A 20857-nucleotide genomic window follows, 5' to 3' on the forward strand; every position below is an offset into this window, starting at 1 on the left:
ACCTAAGTACCTAGGTAAGTACCCCAGGTACTGCATTACTACTTGTGCCGACTTGTAGGTACCTAGGTAGCCAAGTGGTTGGTGTTCCCGATCCCATCTCAAAGCATGGCAATCTCAAGTCGGCTCGGGATGATTTACCAGATTAGGTCCTTCAACGTCTAATGTGAAAACCTGCGTCGTACTGCGAGTCACTAGCAGTCAGGCTTTGGTGTACCTAGGTAGAAAACAATCACACGGGCGCAAAAAGAGTAGAACAATCAATTGTAGACTTTTTACATTTTCTCATGATAAAACTCGTGATATATACGACAAAGTGGCTCCTCAAATGCCCATCATACATATCGTTGGCCTTTCAGTGCCGATAGCTATACGCGCCAGCTTGGACTCCTGAGGAAGACTCAATGGATCAACAAGACTTATGCTGCTGAAATAGCCAAAGGGAGGCAGCCAAGACCATGGTCAACAACCAGTCGCTTATTTCTTGTTTCTCTGACCGTATGACTTAGTGGCATAGTCTCCCTTGTAGACAATGAGATCCTCAGGTCTGTAGTCCTCGCGGCCGGAGAAGTAGCTCTCGAGGATAGCCTTGGTGCCGGCAGCATAACGCTTCTGGGCATCAAGCGAAGTACCGGACATGTGAGGAACCATGCCGTTGCCTCCACCCCATGGGTTCTTGGCAGTTCTGAGAGGATGATCCTTTGGTGCAGGCTGAGGGAACCAGACGTCACCACCATAACCGTTGAGTTGGCCAGTCTTGAGGGCCTCGGCAACATCCTCCTTGACGACGATGGCACCACGGGCGGTGTTGATGAGCCAGGCACCTGTGAGACGTTAGAATGGGGGAATACTAAGATTAGCATTGTAACGTACCCTTCTTCATCTTGGAGATCAAGTCCTTGTTGAAGAGACCTCGGGTCTTCTCGTGGAGAGGGCAGTTGATGGTGACAACATCACACTGAGCCAACATCTCCTCGAGATCCTCGACACGTCTGCATCCAATCTCCTTCTCAACCTCGGGCTTAAGTGGCTGGTAGTCGAAGTAAAGGAGTTCCTTGCAGTCGAAAGGCTTGAGACGGCGGAGCACACGCTCACCAATACGGCCAACGGCAACAGTACCGACGACCTTGCCCTCGAGATCATACTCGTTCTTTGCAACGGCAGCGACGTTCCAGTCACCACGTTCGATTTGCTCGTGAGCAGGAACGAAGTTGCGGACTAGAAGGAGGATGGTCATGACGACGTGCTCGGCGACGGACACGACGTTGCTGCCGGTGACTTCGGCAACAGTGATACCGCCATTGGTGGTGTTTGCGGCGTTCAAGTCGACATGGTCAGAGCCAATACCAGCGGTGATAGCAATCTTCAGCTTCTTAGCTTTGGCGAGACGCTCAGCGGTGAGGTAACCAGGGTGGAAACTGGAGTAGAAAAAGTCAGCGGCAGCCTCCTGCCATGTAGACCCAAAGCTCTTCTTACGGAGTAGTGATGATGACTTCGGCATCGACCAATTCCTTGTCGAAGGTAGAGCCCTCTCCCTCCTTGTCTGAGGTGGTGACCAAAGTGTGTCCTTGATCTTCAAGCCATTTTCGAATGCCTAGTTCGTTCTCTGTGGTACCGAGGAGCTGAGGCTGGTCTCTGGCGTGCTCATGGCCCTGTGAGGTGGTCAGCAATGATGACCTGGGATTGAGGATAGGATGTCTTGACATACATCGTAAAGAACCAAAAGAACTTTGCCCTGGCGAGAAGCGGTGGCTGTTAGCGTGCGTCTGGCAATTGACGATGGTTGAAAGGACGGCACCGCAGCTCGACGAGCGAAGTGCGGGGAAGTGGAGGAGAGGAGGGACGATGCTCGCGGCAACGAGCGAGCAGCAACACGGGCAAATACCATTTTGAAGCTTCAAACACACAAAGTGAAATGAGATATGTCTGAGGAGGATGTTTTGGGTGGAAAGGTAGCTGGTTTTGTATCTTCTGGATGTTAGATGCTTCCGGCAGAGCTTTGAGCCAGGAGGGGAGGTACCTGGGGGAAGGCTAGTCAGTTTACGTCGAGACTTGTAAGATGCGGAACTGGGTGCAAGAGCAGGGGTCTGAAAGGAGGAGAAATGGTGTCAGGGCAGAGGCAAGCGACGAATGGAGGTGGGATAGAATTGGCACCAGGAGAAGTGTAACGAGTATGAGGGGAAGGGAGAGAAACATGGCGGTCACAGGGAGCTTTCCATGCCCTTTCCATCCCTCGTGTGCTTAGGGACAAAGTCAACCAGCAGTATTTCGAGTCCTCGGAGAATCTCCTCCCGAACAAGTAATACAATCCAGCCCCTCGACAATCTGATAATGATGACAACAACAAACGTGAGGGGCAGGAGGGGTACGTACCTTTTGTGTTTTGGTGCAGAAGAGGCTTGCTTGGAACAACACCCTTTGTATTGTAACTCGTTGATATGTAGAGAAGATAAAAAAACAACAGGTCAGAAATTCATCGGACGAGCGCGAACTCTTATAACCCTCACGATCTTTTCCCTGTCCATCATCGTGAACCACCCAAATGTGGCCTGCTGTTCCATAAGCTCCCCCTCTTTTCTCTGCGGAGCTGGTGAACCAAGCTCGAAACCTCCTCTTCAATCTGTCCATTGACTTGCTGCCCCACCATCCGACTCGTTTTGCCATTGCCACTCCAATGCACGCGCGGGCTTTGCATGAACACGGATCGAGTTCTTGCGCTGAACTTGTGAACGGCACTTCCACCAGCACCGCGGTGGCTGTGGAGTTTTCCCAGTCATGTCCAGTCTTTTGACTCGTCCCTCCGAGACATACCCTTGTTTCCTCGCCCTCGCAGTCCTCGATTCTGCCATAGTCACCTGCTCTAGCAGAGGCCAGACCAAGGCGCGACTCTCTGTCGGCAACCTCTCTCTACCTATCCTTGACCAGACCACATACACAAGTGGGAATCGTTCTTACTCCGTCCGTGACACATCGACGGTCATTGCTCGGAGGAGGATGGTATCATGGAAAACTATGCTGCTTAAAGCATGGCTAATTCATCAGCCTTTGAAACAATCTTCCGTTATGGCATTTGGATGAAGTCTAGATGCATGAATTCAAAGCCCGCCATACTCCCACAGAGTTCAGGGTAAACAAATTGACTATTTGGGCAGGAAAAGGCTCAAACTCGGCCGGGGATCTAGCACCAAGTTTGTGGGGGGCATAGCGAAGCTCGGAGTCTGTCCAGATCTCCATAGGTACCTCTACCCTGCCTAAACGATTAACCGGAAGCCTCGCGAGTATGATGAATTTGCGTCCACGAGCCTCAAACCAAGTGAACGAACGAGTGGGTGCAAGGCAAGTGAGAGACATCTCGGGGAGGCCGCATTCTTCCGATCGGGACGATTAATGTGGGAGCAATAATTTGTCCGGATGAGAACCTCCCTACGGTAGGCCTTGGGTTCTTGTCTGGGCCTCAATTGGTGTCTTTTAATGGCTTTTGGATCACCCCGTAGGCGTGTTGAAAGGGAGCTTTCTTCGGGCTTTAAGATGGTGCGGCTGGGCATTGTCTACGCTGTCAGGTCAAGCATCTAGGCATTGAGTTGGTATAACACCCGAGCACATATCTTTAAGCAACGTTTAGGACTACTTCAAACAACTTATCGCCACGAAGGTTGAAGATGCAGGCATTTTGATGGCCTGTCGCAATGACAGCATCCAGGTCTGAAGTAGGCGAGTCTTTATAAGTTGCCCAATCGAATCCCGTACACGTCACATACTCAGAATGAGGTAATATTATAGTCGACTTCAGGAGTATGAGGTCCTGAGGTAGAAACAGTATGGCAACTGACTGGAAGTTGGAAGCCACCTCGACCCTGGTGTCCCTGTGAATCTGGCAATGCTTGCGTCCCAAGACCCCCCCTCTCCCCCTAGCAAGAATCGCTTTGAGGATACGATGGATGGTATACCAATATGGAAAATTCTTAAACCAGGTATGTATACCATCATTTCGTGTTTGAGTACTGCGTGAAGAGAGCGGAAAACACGCTCCACCCACCGTTCTCGGAGGGCAAATTGTTTCGACTTCAAGCTATACCCAAATAGGCTGTAATTTTTCATTTACTTGCTTCGCTGGATTCCTGCTTGTGGTCGCCAGAAGCAAGTATTCTCTGTGCAACTTACAGGCCACGACCAATCCCTCTATGGCTGTGCAAACATAGCGCACTGCAAGTCTCTACCCGTTCGTTTCGAAAAGTCGTGTGCGATTTAGCTGCAACACCAACATTTCGACGAAGCGCGGCTGAACGAGCGAAATTATGGCGACTCAACGCCTTACATTCCTATATCCCAACTTCCTTCGAGCCGTGCGTGCCTGCGAACCGAAAACTCACCACTCAATTCGCTCTCCACCTGTCACGAAGTGTAGGCGCAAATCCAGCTTGCATACGACTGCCCGTCGCCAACAAGATGCGATTCCGCAACGATATGGGCCGGCCGCAGGCAGTCAAAACGCGCCGCCGCCGCCTCCTCCTCCCTCTCCTTCCTCCCCTGCGTCCAAGCCTGAGGAACCCTCGTCACCGAAGCAGGAACAGCAGAAACAGCCAGAAGACAAGGCAGCGACCTCCTCATCGCGCGAATATCATCACACGGAGGATGACACGGGACAGGACGTACCGCAAGAGTCCAACACAACGTCCGACTATATCGACGAGGCTTCCGTGAGCACAGGACGGCCGAAGATCAAGCCAGATACCGAGGCCAAGTTGGAGAACAAAGAACTCGACGTCGTGCTGTCTATACCCTCGCCGTCCGAGATCAAGGGCAAAGGTCACCGGCACCCACACCTGGAGCCGCCTCCGTACGAGCACTACTTTGACACGTACGGCCTCGTCCAGCAACTCGCCGCCGAAAACGCCTACACCGTCGAACAGGCCACGACACTGATGAAGGCCATCCGCCTCATGCTGACCATGAACCTGGACGTGGCGAAGGACGGGCTGGTGTCGAAGTCCGACATCGAGAACGAGTCGTACCTCTTCCGCGCCGCGTGCTCGGAGATGAAGACGACGCTCCAGACGACCAGACACTCGGAGACCCTGACGCAGCGCAGCCAGCGGGCCCAACTGCAGCACGAGTACGACATTCTCAACCAAAAAGTGACGCAGGATCTCATGAACCTCAAGGAAGAGTTAAAGGGTCTCTTCAATGACCGGAAGCTGAACCTGCAAGAGGATAAACGTAAAATCGACGGGAGGATCTCGGAATTGAACTACGAAATCACGGTGCTGCTGAACAGTGAAGCGAAGAGCGAGGTGGAGGGTCTGAGGTGGGTGTTGACACGCAGGGCGGCTCTGGCCATCGGACTTTGTGCTTGTGAGTTGTAACCTGACATGCCTTTTGAATTTTTGTTTTGTTTTCGTTTTTGGATCAAAAAAACCTTTCGATGTACTGACATCAACCTCACAGTCATGATCATCTCCGGGCTGAATTACTCGTCCATCAAGACTCGCGAACGGGAAGAGGCAGAGAAGAAGCGCAAGGCTCTACAAAAGGCCCAGGATGAGCGGACCGAAGCTCAAGCGCAGGCCCGGTTCATGCCACCTCCTCGTGCCATGGGCACGCAGACCGAGGAGACGCCACTCGAGGAATCTTTGGGCTAGTACCGACAGAGCACATGTATACGTACATCAATATATATGTGTGTGATCAATCAAGTAACCTGTTTACGGTCTGTTTTCTCGTGGTTACCCAATATTTCAGATGATGTCCATGGCACACATGCAACTTCAGGCTCTACTCTTTATAGTATGACAGGGTCGACGGTTGCTTCTCTTCATTCTTCATCTTCTAGTTCTGTCATCCTGTTTTTGAAAAAAGAAAGCAATATCTCATGCGATCCCCATCCACCAACAAAACATGTATATCGTCGCTAGCGACCTATGGCATGGGGGATCATCCAACTTTGCCCCAGTTCAGTGCACGACCTAGGTACCCAAGTGATACTCTCTGTACAAGGTCTCTCCCGCCCCCCCCTTCTTCGCCCTCGCAAAGCCAAATGGTCAAAAGGTCAAAGTCACTGCTGCTCACAAATTGACCCAATCCACCAGACTCTGTTCACGACTTTCACGTCGAGGACCTGAACCCGTCAAACGTTTCAGTCCTTCGGGTCCTTTGTCGTCGTCGTCGTCGTCGGTCTCGTCGATATCGATCAAGGTGCCCTCTCTTTGCCCGTGGCTGATGGAATGCTTTCTTTGATGACCGTGAGCACTTGTTGAGGTTGCATGCATCTCGACAGCACTTGCTTTTCTTGCCTCGGCGCGTCGTCTCAATCGCTCACGAGCCGCCGCGAGACGATCAGGTGCGAGACGTGTGCTACCGGTAGCACCTATTTCCCTGTCAAAGGTACCGCTCGTGTCTCTGATCGCGACAGAACCAAAAGTAGACCTCAGAGGTAGTGCTCGGTCTTCACTGACCATTTCCATCTTTATCGGGTCGGGCAGTAAAACTGACGGCTTTCGAGATCTGTTGGACAGTGTCGGCGGATCCAGGCCTTGATGTCTTTTCGTCCTGGATAATTCAGGTGCTGTGGTTTGCGATTTCGTGCTTGTAGCCGCAATCGTTCGCGACGTCTCGTCTTTCCTTCGATGCGCAAGACTCTGACTGGGTGAGCGCCAACTCTGGCTTCTGGCCTCGACGCGACCGACTTCCTCTCGCACGTACCCGTAGTCTCCCTTATCTGTGACCTCTTCGACGTTTTGACCTCCATGTCCATTTGTGTCGGACTCGAATCCATGTATTTGTTTGCTTTCCGTCTGCGTTTGACTCGTTCCCACCTGCGCAGTCCTCAACCTTTCATTCTCTCCCTTCAATACCTCGATCATGCCTTTCAACTCTAGGTTTTCGGCGTCTTTCTTGCGCGCATACTCCCTCATCTTCTGCCCGTACTTGACGAGTTTCTTCATCTCCTTCTCCGTCTGTGCGATGTACGCTTCGATCGCGCAGGGGGTGAATGCGGACACGGCCGTCGCTTGGTCGTTTCCTGCGGCACTTTTCGTGCCCGTAGACACACCTTCGTACTTTGGAATTGTCGTCTTCTTGTCCTTCACCGATGCCGCCTGTTTGTCTTCCTTTTCGGCGCCGACTTGCCGAGGAGCTTCAGTTTTTAATCTGTTGTTGTTGCGACGTTGCGAAACCTCCTCCGGACTAACACTCTTGAACTTGACATTGACATCTCTCAATGCTTTCGCCCTCGGGGTCGCTAGGCCTGGCGTCCTCAGTATCCCCTTCGTAGGCGATAGTATCGCGCCGCCGCCGTCCCTCTTGGCCCGCTTGGTGGATGGTGTCAAGTGCAGCGCGTCACTTCCTGCGCCGTCCAGGACGAGTTTCCGCTTCGAGGGTGACGGCGAGAGTACCGGCGTCAAGTTCTCTTTGTTGTCATTGTTGTGAACATGCTCGGGCGAGGAATCTGGAGATCCAAAGAACACACCCCTCAATGCGCGGTAGGCGAAAACCGGCGCGGGCGTGACGGGAGGATCGAGGACTGTTTCATCGACGGGCATGATGGTGGTGGTGGTGGTGGTGGTGTTGTTATTGTCGCCGTACGGAGGAAGTAGGATGTGATATACATTCGAGGCAGATACAGTGTAATACAGAAATCTCGAGTACGAGTACTGTTATTGATTGAAAGTATCGTACATTATGATGTGTGCACCGGCAATCGTCGCGGTCGTTGATGCATGGAACATTCACGCGGGCGCGTTTTGACATTTCTCGGCCATTTCTTTATTGACAGTCCGAAAGTGGACTAGCTTGCTAGTTCAGCGACTTCTACTGTAGGCCCCAAATTGGCCCCTTGCGCCTTTTCTACCCAGACGTTCGGTACTTCGTATTCTGCTCCAATGGACCGAGTTGGCTGTTCGCATCCCAATTTATTCTCCGAAATGAAGGGAACGATCAATACAGATCTAGATCCAGAGACAGCGCAGTTCACCCTCAGCCCAACTGCCCAACCAAGCCAGCGTTGACACTCCGACTTCCTCTTGCTCGGGCGTAGTTTCCTTACCCCACCAAAGATGACATTTGCCTCCTTTCGTAAAGACCTATGTTACCCATCCAGGTCAATCATCAGAGTGACCCCCAATGTTGCTGCCCAAGGGAAGGAACAGCGGGCGTAAGAAGACCGCTGGCAAGGCGACGGCAGGGCGACCATCTTTGGCGAGCAAAAAGGCGACACCTTCTGCACATGGCTGTCTCGCTGGCATAGCGCATTCATTGGCTGCCTCAAGGACTTGGGCGCATTACCACCAATTTGAAGTGCTGTGGATGGTTGACTATATACATACCTCCTCTTGATTGCTGACCGATTTCCAGCTGGAATGTCGTGATACAAAAGATCTCTTTGCAACATACCTTTCGTGACTGAGTTGACTTTGCCACGAGTTTACAATGTATGCTGCCCAAAGATGTGATATAAGAGAAACTCTCAAGCCGCCAAAGAAACCTCTGTCACGCCTGCTTTGGGAACATCTTGTTTTGCCCGATAATAATTAATCATGACAGAGTGCAAGGACGAAAGAACAGCGGGAGTTTCTGAAGATCAAGCATTGAACGATACCATTACTTGGCGGCCTGAGTTCTCGACTCGCCGGCCAATCAATGGCATCTGCGATGATGAGAACATTCCGTGGATCGATGTACGCGATGCACTGTGGCAGGATCTGGACGCCGATGAGGGTGCCGGAGAACAATCAGGAGAAACCAAAAGGACCGCCCTCCAGGCATTCATGGTAGATGAGGAGCTACCCGATACCTTGTTGGTCGACGAAGACATAGAAGAGTTTTTCTCAGGTGCCAGTCTAGAACTATTGCGAGCAAAAGTATGGCGAGGTCCAGTCTTGTTGCGCAAGGCATGGGTTGCTGAAGGGACACGCAACCGGTTCGAGGCGAGCCCGGAATGGCTCACAGCCCACGATTTGTATCATAAGTTGATCAAGCCAGTAAGTAAAAGTGTAAAAGGGAGCGGAAAAGTGGGGGACCGATTGCTTATATTCTTGTGATAATATAGAGGTTTTTATCCGCCGCCGCTAGGTCCAATTCAGCCATCCAGCGAGACCCGGATCTCGACATAGAGCGTCGTCTAATGTTTGCATTCCCCTTCCACCTCACGAATATCAACCGCTAACAATGCAGCAGTTTCATCAACGATCCGGACAAATGGGACGTCCATGCACTTGCAGGTACGGCATCATATTACCAGGTTGGTGCCTTACGAAACACGTTTTTGAAGTATCTGGACTTTGATCCTAGCATGGAGGTGACTATGACAGTAAGTTCTGCGTCAGAAGCCCCGGCCGTTGCATACTGATCCGAGGCGTAGACCAGGGGCTGGCCAGTGTTCGAGTTTTCTCTCCACTTACCATACTATGCATGGCGCTGCAGCCCTGCGCCAAACAAAGATGCTCGGCTCGACACCAGTGGTCGCCCACTCAGGAAATTCAGAAACGTCTCTATGCTGAATGGCAAGTCTGGAAATGCATATCTTTACGAAGGCCAGATCTCATTTGTGCTTGCTGGCATAGATGAGTGGACGTACGTGGGATACTGCTTTGTTGACACTTATTTTGACGGCGACGATGGGGAAGGTGCTTATAAGTATAACGAAGATTTTGGGAATGGGTTACACACAAATCCAGTCATGTATGGACTTGCTGACAGGATCCAAACCACCCATCAAGCCCGGGACTTTTTTTTAAGAGTGTTCAATGCTCGCCTCAAACCAATCATGCAAGAGTGGAAAGTCGTTGTCAAGAAACTGGGAAAGAGCATCCGGGATTCACATGTGAGCTATTCAGCATTTCTCTGACCCGGGGAACTTTGGAGCGTCACTGATATGTCACAAGGATCCGGAAAACGACCTTTGCGATCAGATTGGCACTCACACCACCGAGGAGACGACAGAGCAACACGCCGACAAGATTCGGGCAGAACTCACATGGATTGAGAATACCTGGCCCGTCTTGTCTGATTCACACGACAAGTTGAAAGCAACATTGAGCGCCTGGGACAATTTCACTCGCTTTAAACCGATCTTCCAGAACATGAATCCAGAAGATCGTACATGCCAATCCTTCAATGCCCTACAGGCCAACTTCTATCAGTTGACCTGCCTCGAGAAACAAATGAACTCTTTAGCCTCCAAATGGAAGAACAGGGAGACACAAGTAAATATCCCCGTCACGTACTTGCCTAACATTTCCGGGTTATCTGGTGAAACATTTACTAACGGTATGCTACGTATAGCTGCGTTGCAAACACACACGGCATGACATGGACGTGGGGGCTCAACAACGCAAGTTGGCAGAAACGAGCCATCAGCTTGCAGAGGTCACCAAGAAGATGTCGCTCACGATGGTGGTAAGTAGAATCTCCCAACCGTTCGATTACGAAATGCTGAGGAGCTGAAAAGTTCAGCTTTCCCCTTGCCTTGGCTTCCGCAATCTTCTCGATGCAGCCTCCAGTATTACCTTTTCCCCTAGTCTGGGAATCCTTCCTGGTCGCTTTGATTGTCATCGGCATCTTATGTTTGGCTATCTACCATTTCGAAAATTACAGAGGCTCCTGTTCAAAGCGGTGCTCCGATATTGCTACTCGGTTATCCTTGTATTGCTCACAGCTCCCCCGAATGATCCTACCACTAAAATTGCCCAGACGGTTTGCGCGGTTTCGCAGGGATGCCGAAAATGCCGACACAGAACTACCAACACGGGAGCCCGCCAGCGAACGACCTCAGCAAATGGGCACACCGGCCTTTGGAAACCCCGCACCCAGTGGTCGGTAGAAGCTCCCAGGACGAGAACCAAAAATATGAATGCCGACTCTGCGGATCTCCCCAAAAGTAGTGACCAATTTCAAAACGCTGGCCCATTCCAGTATGTTGTGCTACGGCGTTTTGGGAGGAGCATCAGGTGCTTGAGAGCATGCGCTCTTCGAATCAGCACATCACAAGAGATGGCAGCAATTACACGCTGCTTGGTCCAGAAAGTGCACCCAGAGATGAGAACGGCACAAGGATCCAGACATCCAGCGCCAGCTGGCAGAGCGCCCAACAACCCAATTGTGGCCTCGGATAATATTTGGTGTGTTAGTGGTGCCTCTACAGGAATGAATCAAGGCCAGGGTCCTGGACAACACAGCAGCCTGCACGTTGAGTTGCCTTATTGGTGCCCAACGAGTGATATCAGAAGCAGCCTTGTGATTGGCTAACATTCAATCTGAGGCGACAGAAACCAACGCTCATATACGACAAATACTATTTCACGCATGTTTGCCCGCTAATTGCGAGAATGTCCCTAGAGCCTCTTTGCTCTTGACCTCGCTGCAGTGACCACAATGGCGACGGCCGCAAGCGATGGTCTTTCAGCTGCACTTGAAGCGATAGAATCAGAAGCCTCCCCTCCACTATTCCCCTTAGCAGATATCCAACACAATCCGATCGATATCTACATTACTCGTCTGGCCGAGACCCTGGTTGGTATCACTGGCTGCGATGCTCAAGTCGCCCTCGATTCCATTCAATGGCCAGTCGAGGATTGGGACCTTGTGGTCGTTCTCCCTCGTCTTCGACTGGAAGATATTGACAGTCAAAACCCTGCCGCAGACCTCAAACAAAGAGTACGGCACCCTGAACAGCCCACCCTCAAGCTCGAGCGTCCTTGACTAATACATTACCTGAGCAGTTTCCACCATTGTCTCTATTTGCAAACCCTATCCCAGATGGAATCCAGCTACGCTTTCTTTTTGCGCCAATCACGTTAGCACGGATCCTCATCTCCTACATTCTTGACCGGGGAAATTTGTATGGGAGGGTTCCTATTGACGAGAATGCCGATGTCGAGTCGCCCAGCGATTCAGTGAAGAAGCTCGTTGTAGACTTCTCCTCTCCAAACCTTGGTAAGGAGTTTGATGGCAATTACTTGAGAAGTACCATTATCGGGACTTACATCTCGTCATTGTACCAATCACTTGGCTGGGACGTACATAAGATGAATTTTCTGGGTGACTGGGGCCGAAACATCGGTCTGCTGGCCGCTGGCTGGGAGAGATTTGGGTCGGAGGAGCTTTTCGAGGCAGATCCACTGAAACATCTTGTGGATGTCTTCTCACAGATTGATACGCTTGTCCGGACTGCGGAGGATGACGAAAAAGGCGCGATCGCGGCGGAAAAGGAAGCTTTCTTCAGACGAATGGAGGACGGGGACCAAGATGCTGTTCAGCTGTGTCGCAGATTCCGCGATGCCTGCGTACAACAATACGCAGAGCAGTATGCCAGACTGAACATCACATTCGACGAATACTCGGGAGAATCCATGGTTCGACATGAAACCATCGCTGAAGTTGAAAGCGCCCTTCGAGACCATAACGCATACCGTGAAAGCGAAGGAGCATGGATCATTGATTTCGAAAGCTTTGGTCTTAGAGGCCTAAAGACTTCAATTGGACGATATAGCGACGGCACGACCTCATATCTCTTGAGAGATATCGCTGCGGCGGTGGAGCGATTCAACCTGCTTTCCTTCGGCAAGATGATCTACGTGGTGACATTGAAACAAGACTCACACTTTCGCGAGGTCATTGCCGCTCTCGAGATTATGGGTTATACTGATCTGGCGTCAAAACTACTGCATGTCAACTATGGGAAATTCCACGGCATTTCGAGACATGAAGACAGCAAAGGGTTGCAATTGAAAGACATTATCGACCAATGTCAAAGTACAGTGGACGACTTTTTGGCAGCAAACCCTGAAGACTTCGGCGAACTCCGCAATGATACCGATGCCAGCATCTCTGGCCATCTTACTGCGATAGGTTTGATGGCACAAGAACTATCCATCCGCCGCGGCGCCACGTTCAACTACGATCCTCACAAAATGGGAGACCTAGACAGTCATTCTGGCTTGAGTCTTCACTATTGGTTCACACAAATTGACCGCCGACTTCAAGGCGTGACTATCGATCGTGCAGAACTCGAAAGTGCAGACTACACAATGTTCGAAGACGAAGAGTACTTTGATGTCTTGCGAGTACTCATCCATTTCCCAGGCATGGTCAAGACGTCGATCAAGAATCTAGAATCCTCTGCCATTCTAAATTATCTGTACCGATTGACTGACGTTATCTCCACCATCTTTAACAAGAAGAAGGACAAAGCCGGCGAGAGTTCAACCCAAAACATGGCCAAACTTGCATTCTTCGAATGTATCCGTCAGACGTTGAGTAACGGAATGGCAATGCTTGGAATGGTGCCACTGCGAATGTAAGGCCCTCTTCCCCTGAATACAGTCTTACCACTGACCCATTGTTCACTAGTGGACAAGCAGGAATTATTCAGCCGATCGGACATGGCGAATCCAATGAGCAGGACAGTTTCGTCCCAGAGTACGACGTTACCAACATTCATGACGAGCCAGCACAATCTCTCAACGATGGTGTAGTGAGTAATCAGCCAGAGCAAGGCCAGGTGGGCAGTGCTGTTGAGTCAGCAGAAGCCCCGGTTACTGAGCCGACTGAAGATTCGGATCACGTCGATCAAGAGGAGCAGAGCGAAGAAGCGAAAGCAAGTGAGCCAATCAGGCAGACTGAGCAGATTGAGCCAACTGAGCAGATTGAGCCAACAGAGCAGACTGGACAAATTGAAAACGCCGAGGAGACTGATCGATCAGATCAGGTCATTCACATCGAACAGACGGAGCAAATTGAAGAAGCTCAAAAGGATCAAACTGTGGAGGCTGATCATGATGAGAATCATGCCCAAGTTGAGCCGAACATTGATGATTAGATTGCCAGAAGCGTTGTTTCCCGCTGGAATGTTTTGTTTCAAGAGGAGAGTTTGGTTCTGGGCTTTGCAATGATCCAGGTTCATGATGTACCATCAGCATGTCGTGATTTGTTTCTGAATGTCATTTGATCTACTCTACTCCATTCATTCAAATTTATTCCCATTTTTTGGGCAGAATCCTCAATCGATTCAATCCCAAGTGCGCTTGACCCCGGATCCCAACCTCCATCCCGCACGAGGACCTTTGATTAAGCGAAGACATACTTCATACTGATCATCATACTGGTTGTTTGATGATAGCGCAAGGCAACAGCTCTCCATTTGATTACAGCGTGTTGGTATCGTGGGGGTTTCCTTTGCGTTTTCCTTTCCACCAAAGCTTCCAAAGCCTTTGTGAGCGTCTACAGTCTAGACAGAACGGCCTTCTGCAGTGCTTTGCCGTGCCAACGCAGCAGCAGCAGCAGCAGCAGCAGCAGCAGCAGCAAGCAAAGGACGGACTACAAGGGGGAAGAAATGGTTGCCTTTTTTTTCTTGTCTGCTTGTGCTTCTCTAATTCGGCCTCGTAAGCGTTGGGCTTCGTTTATCCTTTCCAGGGGCATATATCGGCCAATACTACCAAAGGTGTGATGCGTCAAGTTGGTGCTCGCACACCGGTGGAATGTACACGTGTCCGAGTCAAAACACGCTGCGTCTGTTTCGAGGGCCCCTTCTCGACACTGCCTGCGGCTGTAATGCAAGGCGGGAGTGAAAGAGGGGGGGGGGTGGAAATGCGGGAAAAGGTAACGGCAAAATGTGCCTAGCGGTCAGTCAGAGTCCCGCGGGGCTGATGAGGACATTGGTCGCTTCACGTTGGGCATCTGTACAGCAAACCAAGACAAGACTGGCTCTCCATCGGGGGTTGCTTCGCTTTTGCTTTTGTACCGACACCGTCTGCACAACCCTAGAGTACGGGGTGATTTTTTTTCTCGCTTAACTTTTGGTTTTGGTTTTGGTTTTGGACATGGATGGTGGTGGTGGTGGTGGTGGTGGTGAATGAAACCCTCCCACCACCACGAGCACCAGTCGGCCAGACATGGTTGTCTTCTTTTTTTTGGTCCTTCCAAGTTGACGAGTAGCCCAACCAACCTTGGGCTTTTTATTTTACAGAGTAGCAATGATTAAGTAGCCTGAAATGACGAGTGCGAAAAAACGGGACTACTGTAACAATTTTTGTGGCGCCTAGGAATGAGTGAACAACCGCCGCCTCGGCCTGACTTTGCAGCAAAATGAAGAATAGACCAACCCCGGGTCACACTTGGGCACCATCACCTGCATTATCATCAAAGATGCATCTTTTTAGGCACCTCATCGATTCGCTGCATCACATCATGATGTCAAAAGACATGACGTCCCGTGTAGGTAGTTTCGTGGCCGAGTAAGAGTACGCCCTGAACACCAGGGGGGGATAGGCGGCCCTCAAAAGACAAACGCCCATGCACCTCAGCCTCATTTCAATTGATCTCGCTGGCCACTAAAGTCGTGCCACGCTCCCACTCTACACCCAGAGTGAGTTTATTCATCGAGTCAAAAGTGTCGGGCTCGTGCGGCTCTGCAGACAAAAGCCCAACCGAGCGAGCACGAGATTTTTTCGTCTCCTTCTTTGTATCAAAAAGTGAGTCGCCTGGCAGCCTTTTTTCTTCCATTTCCCCCATCTCTTCTTTCTTTCAGATCGCATCTCGCTCTCGTCGCAGATGACTTGAGATTGTGGGCGTGCCGAAGCCAAAAGTGGGCGCTTTTCAGCATGGCCATGGACGCTCAACATCGTCGGCTCTTCATCCAGTCAGTTGCCCTTCTTGTCTTGTCGTGAGGTCGTCCCTTTTCCATACCCTGACACGATTCCAGATGGAGCCAGAGCGAGCGTGTCTCGCTATCGGTGGTCACATTTGATGGGGACACCGAGACGTTCGTTGTGCCGGGAGAGCTTCTTCGGCGGCGTTCGCGCAAGTTCCGCGAGACCTTGACATGTTACGTCTCGGGGATGCCGGTTCATGATACGTCGCTTGACATAATGAAAGACTTTTACATGTGGACCATGTCTCCTCGGCCGCACATCGACGAGGGTGCGTCGTTTGACCAGGCGGTGAAGTTGGGCGTTTTCGCCTCAAAGTATGAAATTCCGGCGTTGAGCAACCAGGTCACCGATGTGATTCGTAGCCACCTCGCAAGTGGCGAGTGGAAGCTGCGAGCTTCGATGGTCGACGAGATCTACGAGGCCGTACCGGTAGGCAGGCCCCTGCGTGAGGTCATCCGCACGGCACTGGGTCAACTGCCGAGATCGATCACGACCGATCCAGAAGAGCCCACGCGAGAAGAATGGGCGGCCGTGATTCTGAAACACGGGCACTTTGCGCTCGACTTCATCCAGGCAACTTCCTCAGAGTGGACAAAACAAGCTTACCTTTCGAATGTCTGTCGTTTCCACGACCACGAGGACATGGGAGCTCAGAATGTGACCCTGGCGTCTTGTGATGGGTGTCGGTACGCACAGGATGAATGCTACCCCAACTTCGAGCAAGAGGCCTTGGCTGAACCGGCCCATGCGGAAGAAGAGATGCCATTAGAGGAGCCGGTGGAAACCGCCGAGAGTAGCGACAAGACTTACTACACTGCCGAAGAAGCAGCAGCACCGCCAGAGCCGGAGCCGGAGACAGGCCTCGAACCAATCGAAGAAGAGCCAGCATTTGCCTACGAGGAAGCATCAGAGGTTGCGTACGCCGACCACCTCGTCGAGCATCTTGCCGAACTCAAAGAGGAACCCGCACCTGCTTATGAGGAACCAGACCGTGAACCAACACCGGTACCCGTCTTCTCAGATGAGCCAGTCGATCCTGCAGCGGTAGATCCGGCACCGGAACCAGAAATGGTTGCCGCCGAACGCCAGTTCAGCTGGGTAGATGACGAGGATCCCATGTCGGAGATGAACGGTGTTCCGCCATCAGATACCAACGAAGTCGCTGTATCCGAAGTCAATGCCATGGCACCATCTGAAACCAGTGCTGTGACAACGTCGGAGTCGAACGGAAGCATCATCTCTCACCCTCTGGTCAAGGACTTGACAGGAGCTGCTGTTCCGGAATCGGTGATTGAAGAAGTAGATACACCAGTGGCTGTGGAGGCCGCTGTCGTAGAGAATGGGGACACAGTGGGAGACAAAGGTATTCAGTCTCCTGCGGTCGAGACGGCTAATGAGTCATCTGGAAAGAAGAAAAAGAAGAAGAAGAACCGGGGAAGTAGTATTAGTCAGGCAAGATAGCTTGGTCGATGGGAAAGTCGAGTGGTTTGACTTGATGGATGGTCTATGGAGATGGCGTTTGGTATTGATTCTGGTGTAGCTTCTCTTCCGGATAACTGCAAAACAATATCGTTCAGAACGCTTCTCATCATTTCATCCCATCTATATTAAAATTCGCCAAAACGCAATGCTGAATTTCGAAGAGGACAAACAGCGTGCGAAAGCAAGAACCATCGATTCGCCTTTGAAAGATAACGTATGAAAGAAGGATGTGTGTGCCTTTGTAAATCTCCATTCGTGTTCGATGTCGGAGAGAGTCGAGTTTTGTTCCTTTCTAGTAACAAGGTCGGTCGGTTGATCATCGGGAAAGTTTTGTTCAAAGGAAACCTGTAGAAGGTCGTGGCTGCCATAAAATCGTTGTGGTTCGCGATGCGTAGACTTGCAGGGCTCTCAATGCATAGCGATAGCTACTGAGTGATTTTCTGCAGCTTGCAATTGTTACACCGAGCGTATCCACAACGAGGGCAGTTCTCAGCTTTGATGTTGATAGCCCTCTTCCCGTCTTTACACTAAAGCACATCGACGGGTAACGGTCAGCTCTCTAGGTACGATGAAGACCCTCCAGACACGAGACGGTGTATAATACTGACACAACCCCATATGAACACTGCCTTGTTCCGGCTCTTTGAAGGCGGCCTTGAGCGAGTACTGTCAGTGTTATCCAACTGCACACGAATCAACGCCTCGAGACCCTGTCGTGGTGGGCGCATACTGACCCAAGAGTCGGCCAGCGAGACAGCGTTAATCGAGGAGACGGGGAACGAAGGGTCCAGGGCGATCGAGTGTTGGATTTGATGGCTATGTGACTCGCAGCGTCACCAGCGCACTACTCGAAAAGGGTCAACAACTTCAATTGTTCGGAGTCTCGCACTTGGGAAGGTCAGGTATTTATGCTCATGATGCCACCCTTCCCAACTGCCATACACGGTCTTGACAACAGTGGAGTTCGAGGGCTTGCCGGGAACGTCCCTGAAGGGTGACCCATAACATGATCTCGGTAATCTTCGTTCCAAAGCACAGCGTCTGCGTGACCTCGTTCGGAGGATTCAAATGATTCGAGTTATTGGAGCTGTTGGTGTTGTACGGAATCCGTTATGTCGATCCAGTAAGGAAACATTCCCAGAAGTCCCCCCTGTGTTAGGCAAGCCCTCTAAACATCGGAGCCAAGTACCTAGTAGTAAGTACTTAGGATCAATGGGAGCCTCATGACCCGGAGGTCGAAGCGGCCGGCCGTTATTAGACCTGGCTTAGCGGAGAGAAGCTCTCGTCGACACCCATGGATACGGAGGACGGAGTAGCCCCTTCCAGCTAGTCCTTGAAATTGGCTTTCACCAGAGACCAGGTATGGTCGTTAGTACTCAGTACAAGAACTTCCTCGTCCTATCGTTTCATTCTCATCCTACCTGTACAAAAGTTGACTACTCGCGATGGAACGTCACCTTTCACAAGGATACACGGGTTGCAAAAACATCAGCCTAAACATCAGTGGCCGTCAAAGTATTCGAAGGGGGGACGAAGAGCACCCAAAAAGTGATTCAAAAACACACACATCTCCTGTCTAGCATCCGGTCTGGTCTGGAAAAGTCTGCGGTCCCGTGCCCGTGCTCGTGGATGATGAGATGTACGGCTGAACTCCTGGTGAATTATAGTCCAAGTCAGAAGGCGATGAGATTCCGAGGGGAGCCTTTTTCGGCCGATCGCCCGAGGTGTCCTGAGCCGTGGATTGTAGGGCGTCCTGAATTATCAATGTGTCTAAGAAGACGAGGATGCTCATGTCGTGGAATGAGTCTACTTGAGCCGTATACAGGCCCTGGCCACATACTCTGTACCTTGGACGATGAACATGCTGACTGGTATGGCACCTAGGTTGAGAGCTGTTCTCGTGCCGACCACTCCTCCTGTGCGTTGTCGTGGCCAGGAAGGGCTCTACTCTAGGCTGACCATGCGGGCTGTCCAATCTTTCTTCCCTACGAACTCTTCAACTTCCTTCCTCGGCGATTCTCCCATCTTGTGTGTTCCATCCAAGATGTGGGTATACATGACTGTTAACCCAGCTTCGACAAAGAGTCACGAGGCTTCTCGCGTTGTTTCATCTTCCTGGGGGATGTCTAAGGGTGGTTGGCCGTGGTGTCGGCAATGGATATTACGCACAACAGACCATATTCAACCCAGTCTAGTTAGGCTTCCAACAATTCGACCTTCCAATTAAAGGGCGCTTAACAGAGTCCAGACTGAAAACATGTTATCTTGTGGCTTTTGGATACTTTCACAGCGAAAAGTCTAGAATATTTAGACTCGAATGTCCCTTTAGATGCCAGATGGCCAAATATAGGCTCTATTGGGCGCCCATCAACTGGAAAGGTCGAAAAATAGATTGTCTTTTGAAAATCGTCATTCAAAATTCTCAACCACCTAAATTTATCTCTCGTCCCGACGTTCTCTAAAAAGAAGGGTATTAATCCTTGTAAGAAATAATACACAAGCGCCATATATACGGAGTACATGTCGTAATATTGTCTCCTTCTGTCTTTCTTTCTTCCTTTCTTCCTTTTCTTCTTCCGACGCGTACTTGAGAGCTCAGAGTCACGGCGTCTTCTCCTCCAACTACTGCGTGATCTTTTGTAATTTGCAGTTGTTGCACCTGGCGTGCCCACACCGTGGACACGATTCAGCTTTGATGTTGATGGCGCTTTTCCCGTCCTTACACTGAGGGCGGGGGGGAAAATTCGAACAAAGTCAGCCTTTCAAGCACGATCAACACCGACGAGGGAAACTGGCCGGGGGGAGGGGGAGGGGGGGAATACTCACGCAGGACCAAATGAAGACCGTTTTCCTTTTGCCTTTTGTCGGAGGGATTTGGCGGACACCGGCGCTGCTAGGATCGATGATATCGATGGGAATACGAGGAGCGAAGCCAATGTTCGAAGAATCATGATGGAAATGGTCAAGACGTTCAATAGAGGTGCGATTTGGTACGGCGACTTTGGAGCGCGTGAGGTGCGCCTGAGGTTGCCGGTCTGGGGGTCCATGAAGCTGGCTAGGCGGTGGGTCCAGGTACGTCTTCATCCCGATTCAAAGGCTTAATTTTTGCCTTGTGATTATGCAATTGAAAAGTGAGAACTGAGGCCTCAAAGTGGCCACCCATATTTATGGTACTTCACAAGGTGTACACGGACATTTGGAAAGACATGAGGAGGTTGGGCTCTACCCAACCTCTTCAGATCCCCTGAAACCTCGCAGATAGCAATTCGAGGACAATTCGTCATTGATTTAGGGCTCAATCTGTTGTGCCCCGTATCTGTGGATTGCATTCTGTACCTGATGGCTAGAAGATCTCTTGTTTTGCGGAGTAATGCATGCCGCCCGAGATCTCCGATATACCAATCCCAGTCGCCAACTGCTAGCAACAGGGCCCCACAGCTACAATGCTTCGTTTCATTCCATACTCAACACTCACACAATCTTCTCATTTTCGTCTTCTGCTTCACCTTGGAACCTGTTTTCAACACCTTCAGCATCCACGGACATAGAGGTAACAGTAACAAAGATGTGTAATTTTTTTTCCTGTCCGCCAGCTCCTTCTGCTGGCTGTTTTTCATGCGACCCTGGAGAGGCACACTCCACGCAAAGCTGCGAGCAACCGAGCAGCATGGATAAAAACGTGCTCAGTCTTCAGCAACCAGCCTTCAATCCTCGAAAATACCTGGACAATACCG

The 20857-nt window shown here is 50.9% G+C and overlaps 7 protein-coding genes across 9 annotated transcripts; 5 read left to right on the top strand and 2 right to left on the bottom strand.

The window, feature by feature from the left end:
- Positions 1–257: 257 nt before the first annotated feature.
- PV06_09344 (formate dehydrogenase) lies at positions 258–3032 on the bottom strand. 3 transcript variants are annotated; one of them, XM_016410782.1, is made up of 6 exons: positions 2371–3032; positions 1883–1965; positions 1706–1732; positions 1474–1649; positions 871–1415; positions 258–821 (listed from the first exon to the last, which is right to left on the bottom strand). In XM_016410782.1, exons 2-6 carry the CDS (start codon positions 1883–1885, stop codon positions 475–477), a joined length of 1098 nt encoding a protein of 365 aa, XP_016258589.1. In that variant the 5' UTR covers positions 1886–1965; positions 2371–3032; the 3' UTR covers positions 258–474. The 3 variants fall into 3 exon arrangements, with proteins under 3 accessions (XP_016258589.1, XP_016258588.1, XP_016258587.1); XM_016410781.1 differs by having other exon boundaries at positions 1706–1965; XM_016410780.1 differs by having other exon boundaries at positions 1706–1965; positions 2018–3032.
- Positions 3033–4073: 1041 nt separating this feature from the next.
- On the top strand, positions 4074–5790 carry PV06_09345 (uncharacterized protein). Its single transcript, XM_016410783.1, has 2 exons — positions 4074–5349; positions 5443–5790. The coding sequence occupies exons 1-2, from the start codon at positions 4293–4295 to the stop codon at positions 5634–5636; spliced, it is 1251 nt and encodes a 416-aa protein (XP_016258590.1). The 5' UTR covers positions 4074–4292; the 3' UTR covers positions 5637–5790.
- A 269-nt stretch (positions 5791–6059) lies between these two features.
- PV06_09346 (uncharacterized protein) lies at positions 6060–7678 on the bottom strand (the record flags this gene model as incomplete). The annotated part of the gene is made up of 1 exon (XM_016410784.1): positions 6060–7678. Exon 1 carries the CDS (start codon positions 7533–7535, stop codon positions 6060–6062), a length of 1476 nt encoding a protein of 491 aa, XP_016258591.1. The 5' UTR covers positions 7536–7678.
- An 850-nt stretch (positions 7679–8528) lies between these two features.
- On the top strand, positions 8529–10968 carry PV06_09347 (uncharacterized protein; the record flags this gene model as incomplete). Its single annotated transcript, XM_016410785.1, has 7 exons — positions 8529–8972; positions 9041–9117; positions 9169–9301; positions 9353–9814; positions 9876–10196; positions 10276–10389; positions 10442–10968. The coding sequence occupies 7 exons, from the start codon at positions 8529–8531 to the stop codon at positions 10811–10813; spliced, it is 1923 nt and encodes a 640-aa protein (XP_016258592.1). The 3' UTR covers positions 10814–10968.
- PV06_09348 (arginine-tRNA ligase) lies at positions 10947–13930 on the top strand. The gene is made up of 3 exons (XM_016410786.1): positions 10947–11646; positions 11712–13288; positions 13342–13930. Exons 1-3 carry the CDS (start codon positions 11365–11367, stop codon positions 13808–13810), a joined length of 2328 nt encoding a protein of 775 aa, XP_016258593.1. The 5' UTR covers positions 10947–11364; the 3' UTR covers positions 13811–13930.
- A 1660-nt stretch (positions 13931–15590) lies between these two features.
- PV06_09349 (uncharacterized protein) lies at positions 15591–17102 on the top strand (the record flags this gene model as incomplete). Its single annotated transcript, XM_016410787.1, has 2 exons — positions 15591–15628; positions 15692–17102. The coding sequence occupies 2 exons, from the start codon at positions 15591–15593 to the stop codon at positions 17100–17102; spliced, it is 1449 nt and encodes a 482-aa protein (XP_016258594.1).
- A 681-nt stretch (positions 17103–17783) lies between these two features.
- On the top strand, positions 17784–19474 carry PV06_09350 (uncharacterized protein). The gene is made up of 3 exons (XM_016410788.1): positions 17784–18025; positions 18087–18246; positions 18305–19474. Exon 3 carries the CDS (start codon positions 18979–18981, stop codon positions 19348–19350), a length of 372 nt encoding a protein of 123 aa, XP_016258595.1. The 5' UTR covers positions 17784–18025; positions 18087–18246; positions 18305–18978; the 3' UTR covers positions 19351–19474.
- Positions 19475–20857: the final 1383 nt, after the last annotated feature.

Source organism: Exophiala oligosperma (assembly GCF_000835515.1).
Source record: "Exophiala oligosperma strain CBS 72588 unplaced genomic scaffold supercont1.10, whole genome shotgun sequence".
NCBI lineage: Eukaryota > Fungi > Ascomycota > Eurotiomycetes > Chaetothyriales > Herpotrichiellaceae > Exophiala > Exophiala oligosperma.

Bases quoted from the DNA above. Each gene is read 5' to 3' on its own strand.
- PV06_09344 (XM_016410781.1), bottom strand. From the start codon at position 1,885: ATGGTATTTGCCCGTGTTGCTGCTCGCTCGTTGCCGCGAGCATCGTCC. The intron at 1,416-1,473 runs GTAAGAAGAGCT...TTTCTACTCCAG, and splicing joins GAAGTCATCATCACTACTCC to TTTCCACCCTGGTTACCTCA. The intron at 822-870 runs GTACGTTACAAT...AACGTCTCACAG, and splicing joins GATCTCCAAGATGAAGAAGG to GTGCCTGGCTCATCAACACC.
- PV06_09345 (XM_016410783.1), top strand. From the start codon at position 4,293: ATGGCGACTCAACGCCTTACATTCCTATATCCCAACTTCCTTCGAGCC. The intron at 5,350-5,442 runs GTGAGTTGTAAC...TCAACCTCACAG, and splicing joins GGCCATCGGACTTTGTGCTT to TCATGATCATCTCCGGGCTG.
- PV06_09348 (XM_016410786.1), top strand. From the start codon at position 11,365: ATGGCGACGGCCGCAAGCGATGGTCTTTCAGCTGCACTTGAAGCGATA. The intron at 11,647-11,711 runs GTACGGCACCCT...TTACCTGAGCAG, and splicing joins CCGCAGACCTCAAACAAAGA to TTTCCACCATTGTCTCTATT. The intron at 13,289-13,341 runs GTAAGGCCCTCT...ATTGTTCACTAG, and splicing joins GGAATGGTGCCACTGCGAAT to TGGACAAGCAGGAATTATTC.
- PV06_09350 (XM_016410788.1), top strand. From the start codon at position 18,979: ATGAACATGCTGACTGGTATGGCACCTAGGTTGAGAGCTGTTCTCGTG.